The sequence below is a fragment of the Ooceraea biroi genome, chromosome 5, assembly GCF_003672135.1.
Source record: "Ooceraea biroi isolate clonal line C1 chromosome 5, Obir_v5.4, whole genome shotgun sequence".
In the NCBI taxonomy this organism is placed as follows: Eukaryota; Metazoa; Arthropoda; class Insecta; order Hymenoptera; family Formicidae; genus Ooceraea; species Ooceraea biroi.
Genome location: NC_039510.1, coordinates 13433651 through 13446094, shown reverse-complemented (window position 1 = coordinate 13446094; position 12444 = coordinate 13433651). Strand labels below are relative to the sequence as shown.

Here is a 12444-nt window from a genome sequence, read left to right as displayed (position 1 = left end):
CCGGTTACAAGTTCCTGCATTTCACGCATGCGTATAAAAATCAACGGAGTAATTGTGTTTATTAGCGGCATACACTGATCATGTGTCGTACGTGTATACGGTAAAGATGCGGCTTTTATTCGTATTAACCAACATTGTTAACGTCTGCAAATCCAGTACAAAATAGTCAACACTTCTCACGCACTCGCATCTTTGAACGGAATGTACTCGTTAACTGCATTTGTCACCCAAAGTACAACAGCGGCGTGATTGTGTGCGCGGTGAGGTTAAGGAAGAGGTCATTTACTGTGCATGTAATACAATTAATAGCGTTATTAGTTGGCTCGTGACATGTCTAACGCGATAAGCGGCAAGAATCTGTTGCGGCCGAACGGCCTGCAGTCCAAGAATCTGCAGGAGTATTTGAAGTCGCGTTCACCGGATACCTTGAACAAACTGTATCACAAGCCGCCTATATGTCTGGCCGTGTTTCGCGAGCTACCCGTGATCGCCAAGCATTACGTGATGCGGTTGTTGTTCGTTGAGCAACCGGTGCCGCAGGCGGTTATAGCGTCGTGGTGCTCGAAACTCTACTTCGAGGAACATCAGAAGGTAGTGCAGATCTTGAACGAGCTCTACGTGTGGAAAGAGGCGTCCATACCTGGCGGACTACCGGGTTGGATCTTGAACAATACGTTTAAGAAGAATCTGAAGATCGTGCTGCTGGGTGGTGGCAAACCGTGGACCATGTCCAATCAGCTAGAGACTGATAGCAAACCGCGAGACGTGGCTTTCCTAGATTCGTATGCATTGGAAAGGTGGGAGTGCGTTTTGCATTATATGGTTGGCTCCCAACAGCAGGAGGGTAAGGAGCTTTGCTTCTGGAGTTTGTGCTGAGAACGTATTGAATACGCTGTGCAAGAATTTATAGATTCAATGTGTTTCAATTATTCACAATAGGTATATCTGCTGATGCTGTACGTATCCTCTTACATGCTGGTTTGATGAAAAGAGACGAAGCAGATGGTAGTCCGGTTATAACACAAGCTGGTTTTCAGTTCCTGCTTCTGGATACAGCTTCGCAGGTAATTGTCGTTTTTTAAAACTTCTCAAGTATATTTTTGAGTCGATTTTAAATGAAAGACATTTCTTTATATCTAGAAATATATCCTATAGGATTACTTAACATGATAAAATTTGATCTAATAAAGCTGCGTAGATATTATTTAATTTTTATATAACTTTGTACCGACATGAACTTCAGTCTTTATAAAATTATGATTACTTTATATCCGATTTATATATCAGAAATATTTTTCAGGTGTGGTACTTTATCTTGCAATATCTGGATACACTCGAGGCACGTGGTCTTGATCTAGTCGAGTGCCTTACTTTCCTGTTTCAATTAAATTTTTCCACCCTCGGTAAGGATTACAGCACCGAAGGCATGTCCGAAGGACTCCTAACATTTTTACAACACTTACGAGAATTTGGTCTGGTATATCAACGAAAACGCAAAGCAGGGAGGTAAATATACGTTTATAGAAACATGGATTTATGGAAACTGTATTATGTAAGGTAACTCAGAAGAATTATTGTTATTTCCATTCATTTACTATTGCAAGGTTTTATCCTACTCGATTAGCATTAAATATTGCGACCGGTGAGAATAAGCCGTTAACTAGAGATACAGATAAGGAAGGTTACATAGTTGTGGAAACGAATTATCGAGTGTACGCTTACACAAACTCTAATTTACAAGTCGCGTTACTCGGACTCTTCTGCGAAATGCTGTATAGGTAAGTGCAATGCGTATTCACGATACTTTAGAAATATTTGCAAGTGTGAAAATAACCTGAACCTCTACGCTGCATTCAGGTTTCCAAATTTGGTTGTATCGATACTGACGAGAGATTCCGTAAGACAAGCGTTAAAAAGTGGAATAACTGCAGTACAAATAGTGGGGTATGACAACGTGCTCTCTAATATCTTAAAGAACTATACAACTATATATTTTATGCGTATACTATATTGTCATATATTTACAGTTATTTACAGCAACATGCGCATAGTAAGATGATAGAAGCAGGACCACCCGTGTTACCTCCTACCATTGTAGATCAAATCAAACTATGGGAAAATGAGAGAAACAGATTCCTGTTCAGCGAAGGGGTTTTGTACAGTCAATTTCTTTCGCAAACCGATTTTGAGGTCCTTAGAGATCACGCGTTGTCGACTGGGGTATTAATTTGGCAGAATGAAAGGTAAATTATTTTGAGGCTCACTTATTTTGTAAAACAAGTAAAGACTTACCTTTTGTGAAAATTGCTGAACATATAAAATATATTTTTTTTTTGCAGAAAGAGGACCATGGTAGTCACTAAGGCGGCGCATGACGATGTGAAGAAGTTCTGGAAGCGATACTCGAAGGGTTCGGGTTAACATTCGATCTTGAACGGAATCTAATTGTAAAAATTCTACACGTGCGCTGTTGCTGTACTTTTTAAAGTAGCAATAGTGCCAAACGTCAGTTTAAAAACAGGAAGTGCCTAGAAAAATTGGAAAATTAGGAGCATTCTTGAAGTAATCCTTTTGCTTGTTATTAATAAGCTGTTTTTTAAGTCAGTTTAGCTTTTGATAATACATTAAATGTGATATATTAATTTAATGAAGTAAATTTCTCTATGTATTTAATGCATTGTGTGTTTCTGTTTCTGCAAGATATACAGTGAAGAAAAAACTGTTCGACAATGCGATTGTCCACAATAAAGTCTGTTTTGTACATATTAAGGCAAGTTAATATGTTGGTATCAAATTTCTCTAAAGGATAAACTTTATACATTCCGAATTTGATATAGCGTATTCTTAATTAATGCTTATTGTGGAGAAGGTAACATCGGTCAATATCACTAAACAGGATAAAATTGCAAATTAATGATAATAAGCTAAGAATTTATTCATTAATTCAGCATCAACTCCGTAACATGTACAATAACTTCCGAGCCAGAGGTATCAATTTCATTTCTCAGTAACATTACTGTCGCCTTTAAAAAATATTGCCCTATTAACATTAGCGTTAACATCCTAGAAGAGATATAACAGGAAACTCGAAGCCTTGCTTTCGTTCTTTCCTCGTTATTACGACTGCGGAGTGGAAGACGCCGGCAGCATTCAATTTCCAGCCGTCGGATTCAATCGACGACCAAGGTCATCGCAACTATGTTGCGACGATTACACTGATACGGCGATTAGATAATAGACGCCGCGCGGGACGGCTTACGTATCGTCAGAAACTAACATTCTTTGCCGACTCACGCTTGTTTACCTTCTGTAAGTGCATACAACCACCAGCAGACAGTATACATATATTTATACATGCGTGCATATGATCGATCGACCTTGTCACCTTGTTATCCGACTCCTCGTTCGCGATTAACGACTGCACCAGTCGTGCAAAGTCGTCACGTGATGTGAATTAATTGAAATCCAATATTTTTGCGGGAGGAGGATCGTGGCGATCGCTCTTCCTCGTATTACGGAAAGTGCATTAATCGCCTTTTCCATAAATAGATCGGCCGTTTCTCCCGGTGCTATCGCTCGCGATATGCAATTTCCTACGCGTTCGTGTAACGTTAACCAATACTTTCGCGCATACCGCTTCCGTGTTTTTTAATAAATGATGAATAAAACAGGATGCACGTACGTGTCGAGCGCGTCATGTCGTAATCCCAGGCGCATATTCATACATGTTCTATCTATATTGCGTGTCATGTACAAAATTCATGAGCGATGTGCGATACATAAGATCAGCGATTTGTTGCAACAATATAAGATGACGTATTCATCAACAAAACATCAAAATTTAATTTTTTGGCATCGTTCTTAAACGATTCTTTAATCAATTTTAGTAAAGAGGGAGAGAGAGAAAAATAAAACGATAGAAAATAAGATGTTTAGAGAGATATTTAGGTCGATAATAATAATCGATAAGTTATAATTTATGCGACTGGCGAGAATGCATTTTCTTCAACATTCGTTATGGCGCATAATGTCAGCCTTGTTCATTACTTTTTTTTTTCCCGTTGGATGTTCTTTCATTGGATGCGCGATAATCAACGGCTCACATTTTGCATAACACGACATCGATGATTTAAGAGTTGCAAACCTAACCTGACCACTCTCGCTTTCTCATACATTCAACACAACCACGTGCGTGAATGTGTAATACGTGTATAATACATGTATACATATATTACGACGCATGTTCCGCGAAAGCTGCGCGGAGAATCCAGTTTCCCCGTCAGGATTTAAAACCAGTTTTTGCTGGACGATTCAATGGTGAACCGCTAAAACGCTTTTAATATATTTGCAGGTACAACGACGATACCGGACAACGCGATGCTTCAACGTAATGGAGTGATCGATTGCTCGGTGAACAATGTTAATGAAGTCGCGTGTTTGTAAAATGAAGAAATTTACGAGGAAACTGCGAAGTGCAGTCACTCGGTCGAGGTCGCTGTGACTCGCACGCGCGACAGCAGATGATGACTAATCATCTCTCTCCCCGGAAATCCATCGTCGTCCCATCGTCATCATTGTTCCCGTCGGAGAATGTGCACGCTCGTTCGTATTCCGTCCGCTCAAAATATCCGTCGCGTCTCGAGACACTCGACCTGCCAGTCCTGCCTCGCGGATGCATTCACGGACCACGTGGTCGCGTACGACGCATGCGCGGCACGTGTGCCCGAGCCTAACCTCACGAGCTCGCGCCGTCTCCGCCGTGATCCACGGCCGTCGTGCTCTCAGGATCGCGTTTTCGACTCGCACGTGTTCTCCGCTGCATCCCGAGCGAACGAGTACGAGTGCACCGCGTGCAGTCCCGCGCGCGTGATCGCGCGACTAAGTATTTGACGAACGTATGACTCCGCAGGGAGGGAAGGGGAATTACCCGTAGTGTACCGAGGCGGGGGAACGGGTGACCACCGAGCCTCCTCGACTCCGATGCGGCCCCATTAATAAACGATCGACGCGCGCGATCGCGTGTCAGCGTGCTCGCCGCGATTCGTCTGCACGGACCGTTAACGCGACGCATCTTTCTGGGTACTGTCGTCACGCCGGCAGTATTCTCGGGCGGCGAAACGTGCGAACGTCGAATCGGGCAGCGCAGGGTGTTCTGCGGCCAGTGCACGAGGCAAGGCCAGTGTGAGAGAGTGAGAGGAACGACAGGAAACGAACGAGAGAAAGAGAGAGGACTGCGCGCGACGCTGTGACGACGAACTGAGCACGCTCACGCTGTCGGGCGAGTACACGCTTTCTCGTGATCATGAATAAAGACGTCTACGAGAGCCTGCCGACCAACTCCGTGGCCGTGCACATGACGGCCGGCGCCCTGGCCGGGATCATGGAGCATTGCGTCATGTATCCGTTTGACAGTGTCAAGGTATCGTCGGCGGTCGCGCTGTGTGTGCGCGCACGTTTTTCCCCCCCGATCTTTTACATAACCTCCTCGCCGGCAGCGCTTCGGTGATATCGCCGTGACGCTCGCCTGCCTGTTCAGCGTTGTCATGGAATTTCTCGGATTTGCCCGACGATTGCGCGGCACGACGTCGCGCAATGGCCACTTGCAGATTTTCCGTGACACTCCGCCCATAAGCACCAGGAAAAAGCCACCATCTGGCGATGATCACGGCATTCTCCTCCACGCTTTCCTAGAATTGCCAACTTGGCGCCGGGTGCTTTATCGTCGCAATTTATCTAGTTCAAACAAATGCCCGTCATAGATAGGAAGCATTTGCGTTATCTCGTATAATAATTCTCTACAACAATACTACAAGTAGTGATACTATCATGTTTTGTATCATATGTAGGATATTTCGGCATTGGACAGGTTTTTTTTATATTTATTCTAAACAGGATTGCATAATAATGTGGATTGACACATCAAAGAGTATATCTTATAAAATTTAATGAATTTGTATCTGTTTTTTTGATGTATTACTTATTCCATAAACTTATAATTTGAGATTTTATAATAATGCATTATACAAGAGAGAGGTAGTTAATATATCTCGGATCATTATAAGATACATACATGTGCAGTATCATTAATTAGGTGTAATCTAGAATTTTTATGATTAAAGAAAGGCAACTTTTTATTTCTGTCGATTCTTGAAAACTATACAGCATTATCTACTTATTTGTTAATTTAATTTACGACATTAATATTTATTCCATTAACATGCTTTATGTTAATTTTAGAAAAGTAAAAAAGTTTCTATTTCTTGTCACATCTATGTATTTATACTTTTTAAAATATTGTGTCATTGTTGGAGGTATATAAGAATTCATAATGTGTACAGAAATTTATTTACTCTTCTAAAAAATTTTTATATAACATTTTTAAGGTAGATTTTGAGACATCTAAATTATATCTAGATTTAAAACACTTTTAATTCTGTTCTTAGAATTGAGGAAACTGACAAGCTGAATTGATACGCTAAGTTTGTTGAAAACTATAGGTAATGGAGAGCCATTGTATTGAACATTTGTCAAATCAACTGTCATATCTATGAACTTCAGGTTACAGCTTGTTTGATACTATAACACAGTGCATTATTATACAATCTCACGGAACATGTACAATGTTTGAGAGAATAGTTGCCAGTGGGTGAAGACAATAGCATAAAGTGATGAGTTGTGAATTGCGAAAGATATGTTATACTTCTTACTCCGAATGCAAGTGTCTACTGTTCATTATATAACACAGTTCGTCGGTCTATTGCAGTAGGTTCTATTTCTGGTCTCCTTTACAGACTACGATCTATACTACCAATACATGTTTTCTTGTCTAATACGTTGGACCTTGATTTTGAAAATATTATATATATTATCAAATAATATTTAAATAGAAAATAAATATAATTTATTACACAGATGATATATTACTTAATAACACAGAAACACTATTATTTCCTTTTTTTATTATTTTCTTTCTGGTGTTTGGTGAAGCAGATTTATGTTGAATTAAATCAATGTATTTTTGGCGATCTTTCAATCGATACAATTTTCAATTTTGATAATGTATTCGTTCCTAAAGTATAAATGTTTCTTAAATATTCAAGTTCTCTCTATGTGCTCAACTCTGCATCTGTTGTATTTTGCAGATTTTATTCCAGTTGATGGTCTTTTGCGCTTGTTCTCATAAATAAAAAAGTCTATTATCATTTTACTTTGCAGTATTAACATACTGTACTTCTTTTTGCATAATTCAGTTGATAGTCACTGTCGTCAATAACGGCGAGTCATTCTATCTGAAAGTATCTTTGCACGATAAATAATGACTTCATAAAATAACGTTGCAAGTTATTGGCGTAGTCAAAGAGACATTTGATATACTGAGAATATTTAACTTATCATTTATTATTTCTGTGCTTGATGAGATAATTTCGTCCATTTCTTTTGTCTAGACAAGAATGCAGGCGTTAACTCCTGGTCCAGGCGGAGGAGGAGGCGTGGGGGAGGTACTATACAAAATGATACGACAAGAAGGTGTATTAAGGCCAATTAGAGGTGTCAGTGCAGTGGTTGTTGGGGCTGGACCTGCGCATGCTTTATACTTTTCTTGTTACGAGTGTCTCAAAGAAAAGTTCAAGACTACGAGGTCCCAATTTAATCATCTCGTCTACGGGGCAGCTGGTTGCGTAGCAACAGTTCTGCACGATGGTGTCATGAACCCAGCGGAAGGTTGGCTATAATAATATACACTATGATTAATGATACCATGAAAAATAGGAAGATAATTCTGCAATCTAAATACTTCGGGATTATCACTTGATTGATAAAGAACGTGCGATTATCACACTTGATTGATAAAGATAAGAACGTGTTCTTATAATCATTACAAGTTAAATACTCTTAAATCAATTTTTGCAATACTCTTCTTGATAAAATAACGAATAAAGATAAAAAAGGGTTTCAAAGAAACCTCATATTTAGAAAAGATCGAGAAATTGAACAAGTTAATGTATGAAAAATACCGGATATAAAAAATCTATCTAATTAATTTATGTTATCCTTTTACGTTACAGTGGTTAAACAACGATTGCAGATGTACAACTCCCCTTATAGAAATGTATTGAATTGTATACAGCGTGTCTACCAGAAGGAGGGGATATTCGCATTCTACAGGAGCTATACGACTCAATTGGCCATGAATGTGCCTTTTCAAAGTATTCATTTCATCTCTTACGAGTTCGCACAATCGATTACAAATCCAGAACACGTTTACAATCCAATAGCACATATCGGATCTGGTGAGCTACTCCACTATTCTAATGTGCATTCTTAAATTTATAAAAAGAAGATATATATATATATATTAATGTGTCACGTATTATATTTCTGAATACGTCTGAACAAGATCGGTTAATATTAATCCTGCTGTGCGGAGATACAATTGAATAAAATTCTACTTTACGTGCGCGCGATATAATAGGTGCGGCAGCAGGTGCGATCGCGGCTGCAGTGACAACTCCTCTGGATGTTTGCAAGACAGTGTTGAACACGCAGCAGGACGGCGTGCATGCGCAAGGCATGATAGATGCAATTAAGCAAGTGTACAGGCTCGGTGGTGTACAGGGATACTTCCGCGGATTGCGCGCACGTGTACTATTCCAAGCGCCAGCTACTGCCATTTGTTGGGTGATGTAAGTTGACGAATGACTCTTGAACCCGGTTATTTTTTTGGAATTACGTAACTTTCATCGCTACTCTTTATGCTGCATCGCTTAATGTCCCTATAATTTGGACGGCAGATACGAGTCATTCAAGTACGTACTACGCGGTAAGCAAGATGACGAGTACAATGGCATCGAGGTTGACAACAGCGCGACCGGAATTAACCAGAATGCAATCGCGTCGAGGCAGTCCAACAGTTTTCAGGGTGCAGGTCTGTACTTTAATAATCATCCTCCGGCACCTGTATTACTCAAAGTGACTACGAGTTAGATATGTAAGAAATCAGATTAACGGTGACTCGAAAGATCGGGAGCTGTTATGTTTTGTTATGTGCAGAAATCACAAGATGTCGATCTTGACTTTGTTTATGACTGTGTCTTTTAGAAGATTATGAGATCGACAATAAAATATTTCATTAATTTGTCTATAATTACAACGGTACATCTATGTACATAAAAAAACGAAACGTGCGAATTGTAAGAAATACGTAAGAAATCGACGCTAAAGAATAATGCTCATGCAGCGAGCAAGATATGTGTGCAAACTCCTCAAATTGATATGAGCCAATAAGCTTTTTAAATGATTGTTACATTGTATAACACGGTTTTGGCATAATGGCGTTAGTAATATATTTTTATTTTATTTCTTGATTCTTTGTTATCAAACGAAAACACGGTTAATTTTGAAAAATCAGAATTGCAGATGTAAGGGAAGACGCTATTTCTCTTTACGCTTCATATTATTACATCCTATGCCTAAGGTATAATATATTTTTTGTTGTATACATGAAATCTCTGTATGAAGATACTTGTTTCAGAGAATAATGATTATTAATTAGCAATACTGAATTTGAAAATTATGAAATAATCATAAATCAATGGTACACAGCTGGCTGTCATTCAATATGTACAGTAGAAACAAGATGCTATTATCTATTGATACTGTTCAGATGGAGTGTCACGTTTTGCAAAATGCCTCATTTGAATATAACAAAATTAGTTATATTTATTTTCTGTCCAAATTGCGCATCTTTAATTTATTCAGATGTAAGCTAAACTTCGATATACTTTGCACAATTTGTATATATCTACTTTAGAAAAAGAAATTTGCATGTTTTTTTAATAATTTGTTTAATAAAGAAGATATTGATCAAGCTAACATTTATTACCTGAATAATATCAAGTAGATTTGCACTGTACAGACGAAATTGCGTTTAATTAGCAAATAGAACAAATGCCGTTGATAACATGACACAGAAAATGCTGTGCTACTTTGTAGATATTTTGACAGGTCTAGAAATTCAATGTCTTTAAAGAGAAAGGAAAGATATGCTCCACTTGAATAGTGAAAATAGATTGCACACACAGCGTGATTAAATGCAGCCCACTCCAATATGTACCATTAAGTAAGTTAAGGAAACAGTGGGACGCATGTAAGAACTTCATCGATAATAGACTATACTTTAGAGCAGAATTAAGTGCGCATAATTGCCGTTTATGCAGGATAATTTGGTATAAATGCAAACATGCAAAATTACTCGAAGCAAAACCATTATTAAATTACCACTCGCGCCATTGATAATCATGATCAAACGCTATAAAATCACTCGGTATATTCGACATTCACAAGTGATTGGGACGAGCTGATAAAATTCTGATTTGGTACAAAATATAACATAATTGGAATATAACAGGGCATAACTTTGTGTTCAAATTGTAGATACATGCCAATCAAAGCGAATTAAACTCATTAACATAGGATATAATTGGCTACTACTAAAACTTAGAGAAACTATAACGGTGTAAAGGTGTAATTATTTTATAGGAGACTGTAGATAAAACTAAGATTACATATGTACAGTATAAAAACAAGGAAAACCAGCGTAGAGAAAAATGAAACTATTATTTGTACAAGTACGATTCCTCTTGATTACTCAAGTACAAATGATAAAATGCTCCTTAGTCACTTTGTAATATAAATAAAATATGTATCTAAACGTTACGATATATACCACAATATTGCTTCCTATGGCTGTGATTACTGGGTCATTTGATGTTGACTTTAAGAGGGAGTAATATCATGTAAAACTCATTTCACGCCATATTTATTTATTGTTACAATTTTGTAATGCCATACATCGTTATTGAATAAATCGTTTGATGTTATTGGGGCACACACAGTATTCGTACGTGAAAATATATACGTGAGATGCGGGCAACAGCTGATTGACTTTAACTTTGCGTCAAATGCGTGTTTCAATTGTAATTATTTCAAAAATTGCGAAAACCAGTTTTCTTTCGGGACGCACGTGTTTGGATGCACACGTTGGACGTTCACGTATTTTGCATATTTAAATTTAAGCGTTAAGCAATTTCCAGATTGTAGTACATTCTGTGGAATTTACAATACACTTAAAAACATTTCATTTATCCTTTTTATTATGACCTATCAGACTTTACATTAAACGTTTAAAATCGTAAAAGTGCTTCTTTTAAATCTCGAGTAAATGTTTATTTCTCAGGTGTTACGTGATACTAATACTGTACATAACATACCATTTTCCAATATATTTTTGAAATTTGTTACTATGTAGGTATATAATTCATGACCATATATTATTACATCGATCAATCAAATTCCTGTTTTACAAATTGGCACTTAAAAAACAAAAAAAAACAAGTTGTACATAGTCATATGCTCCCACTGGTATTATCATAAAGAACTATGAATAAATGTAGTACATAATTAAATGCATATTGAATTTATGTAACACAGTAAAACGTATTACACATGATAACAATGTAAATAAACTATTCTATAAACTATTTCGATATACTGTTACGTTTATTCGTCGCACCTTGTTTTTCCTCCTCTTACTAGGAATGTGAAGAAAGGAAAAAACATTTGAGAACAGTAATATCTCTCTCGAGATCTTACTTCAGAGCTATTTTTACTAAACTACTTTTTGATGACGTATTATTTAAATTATTCGTAATTATTTATTGACTGTACAGAAATATACATTATAAAATTCAAATATCATGAAACCTGTGTGCGATGCTCGTTGTCAATTATTTCACACGGAGATGATAAGAAACGAAAATGCATTGCGGATGAAATGGTTTTTAAAGAACCAACAACGATTGATAGAAAATTTGAAGGAGCCAAAACTGATTAAACGAGCCAGAAACGTAATTGCGGACTCTGAGAAACGAATGAAAGCTTGTGTTGCTAAGCCTATTGTGCGTTTGTAGGTGTAATGATTTTACAATTAATATCGCTAATTTATAATGCTCATTTCTTTTGAATTTTATATCTGTAGGTAAAACGGAAGCCTTTACCGCCTTGGAGGCCACTTAAATCTGACGGCACAATCAACATAGATGTTATGAAGCCAGTTGATCCTAATGTAAAGGCTTTGGTTTACGAGAAAAACGTCCCAACTTTTATCGCTACTAATAATTATCTCACTGAAAGGTCAGCGCGCGTAACAAGACATACGCTTTCCTTCATAAAGAATTTGACCAGTTAACTCAGTTTCTCAATAATTTTTAGGTACAAGGAACCCCCCGAAAAGCGGTTTTACTTCCCTGATTGCCCGAATTGGACTTACGGATGGCGTCTTGGCGATTTTCCGCCTGTTCCACCTAGCGAAGTGGGTCTGAGATCCGTTATGCTTGCACAATTTTATCAACGTAAATCGTTCAATCTGCACCAAGATCCGGAATG

The 12444-nt window shown here is 37.9% G+C and overlaps 2 protein-coding genes across 4 annotated transcripts; both read left to right on the top strand.

Annotated features, from left to right (window-relative positions):
- The first annotated feature begins 57 nt into the window (after positions 1 to 57).
- LOC105280984 (general transcription factor IIH subunit 4) lies at positions 58 to 2763 on the top strand. Its single transcript, XM_011341879.2, has 7 exons — positions 58 to 844; positions 940 to 1064; positions 1301 to 1506; positions 1605 to 1778; positions 1858 to 1944; positions 2028 to 2243; positions 2340 to 2763. Exons 1-7 carry the CDS (start codon positions 331 to 333, stop codon positions 2419 to 2421), a joined length of 1404 nt encoding a protein of 467 aa, XP_011340181.1. The 5' UTR covers positions 58 to 330; the 3' UTR covers positions 2422 to 2763.
- A 120-nt stretch (positions 2764 to 2883) lies between these two features.
- Positions 2884 to 12398, top strand: LOC105280983 (mitoferrin-1). Of its 3 annotated transcripts, XM_020032242.2 has the most exons (7): positions 2884 to 5419; positions 7446 to 7722; positions 8067 to 8291; positions 8474 to 8684; positions 8793 to 8926; positions 12038 to 12192; positions 12271 to 12398. In XM_020032242.2, the coding sequence occupies exons 1-6, from the start codon at positions 5303 to 5305 to the stop codon at positions 12073 to 12075; spliced, it is 1002 nt and encodes a 333-aa protein (XP_019887801.1). In that variant the 5' UTR covers positions 2884 to 5302; the 3' UTR covers positions 12076 to 12192; positions 12271 to 12398. The 3 variants fall into 3 exon arrangements, with proteins under 3 accessions (XP_019887801.1, XP_011340179.1, XP_011340180.1); XM_011341877.3 differs by lacking the exons at positions 12038 to 12192; positions 12271 to 12398 and having other exon boundaries at positions 8793 to 11540; XM_011341878.3 differs by lacking the exons at positions 2884 to 5419; positions 12038 to 12192; positions 12271 to 12398 and adding an exon at positions 5438 to 6762 and having other exon boundaries at positions 8793 to 11540.
- The last annotated feature ends 46 nt before the right edge of the window (positions 12399 to 12444 follow it).

Bases quoted from the DNA above. Each gene is read 5' to 3' on its own strand.
- LOC105280984 (XM_011341879.2), top strand. From the start codon at position 331: ATGTCTAACGCGATAAGCGGCAAGAATCTGTTGCGGCCGAACGGCCTG. The intron at 1,065-1,300 runs GTAATTGTCGTT...AATATTTTTCAG, and splicing joins TTCTGGATACAGCTTCGCAG to GTGTGGTACTTTATCTTGCA. The intron at 2,244-2,339 runs GTAAATTATTTT...TTTTTTTTGCAG, and splicing joins TTAATTTGGCAGAATGAAAG to AAAGAGGACCATGGTAGTCA.
- LOC105280983 (XM_011341877.3), top strand. From the start codon at position 5,303: ATGAATAAAGACGTCTACGAGAGCCTGCCGACCAACTCCGTGGCCGTG. The intron at 5,420-7,445 runs GTATCGTCGGCG...TCTTTTGTCTAG, and splicing joins ATCCGTTTGACAGTGTCAAG to ACAAGAATGCAGGCGTTAAC. The intron at 8,685-8,792 runs GTAAGTTGACGA...TTTGGACGGCAG, and splicing joins ACTGCCATTTGTTGGGTGAT to ATACGAGTCATTCAAGTACG.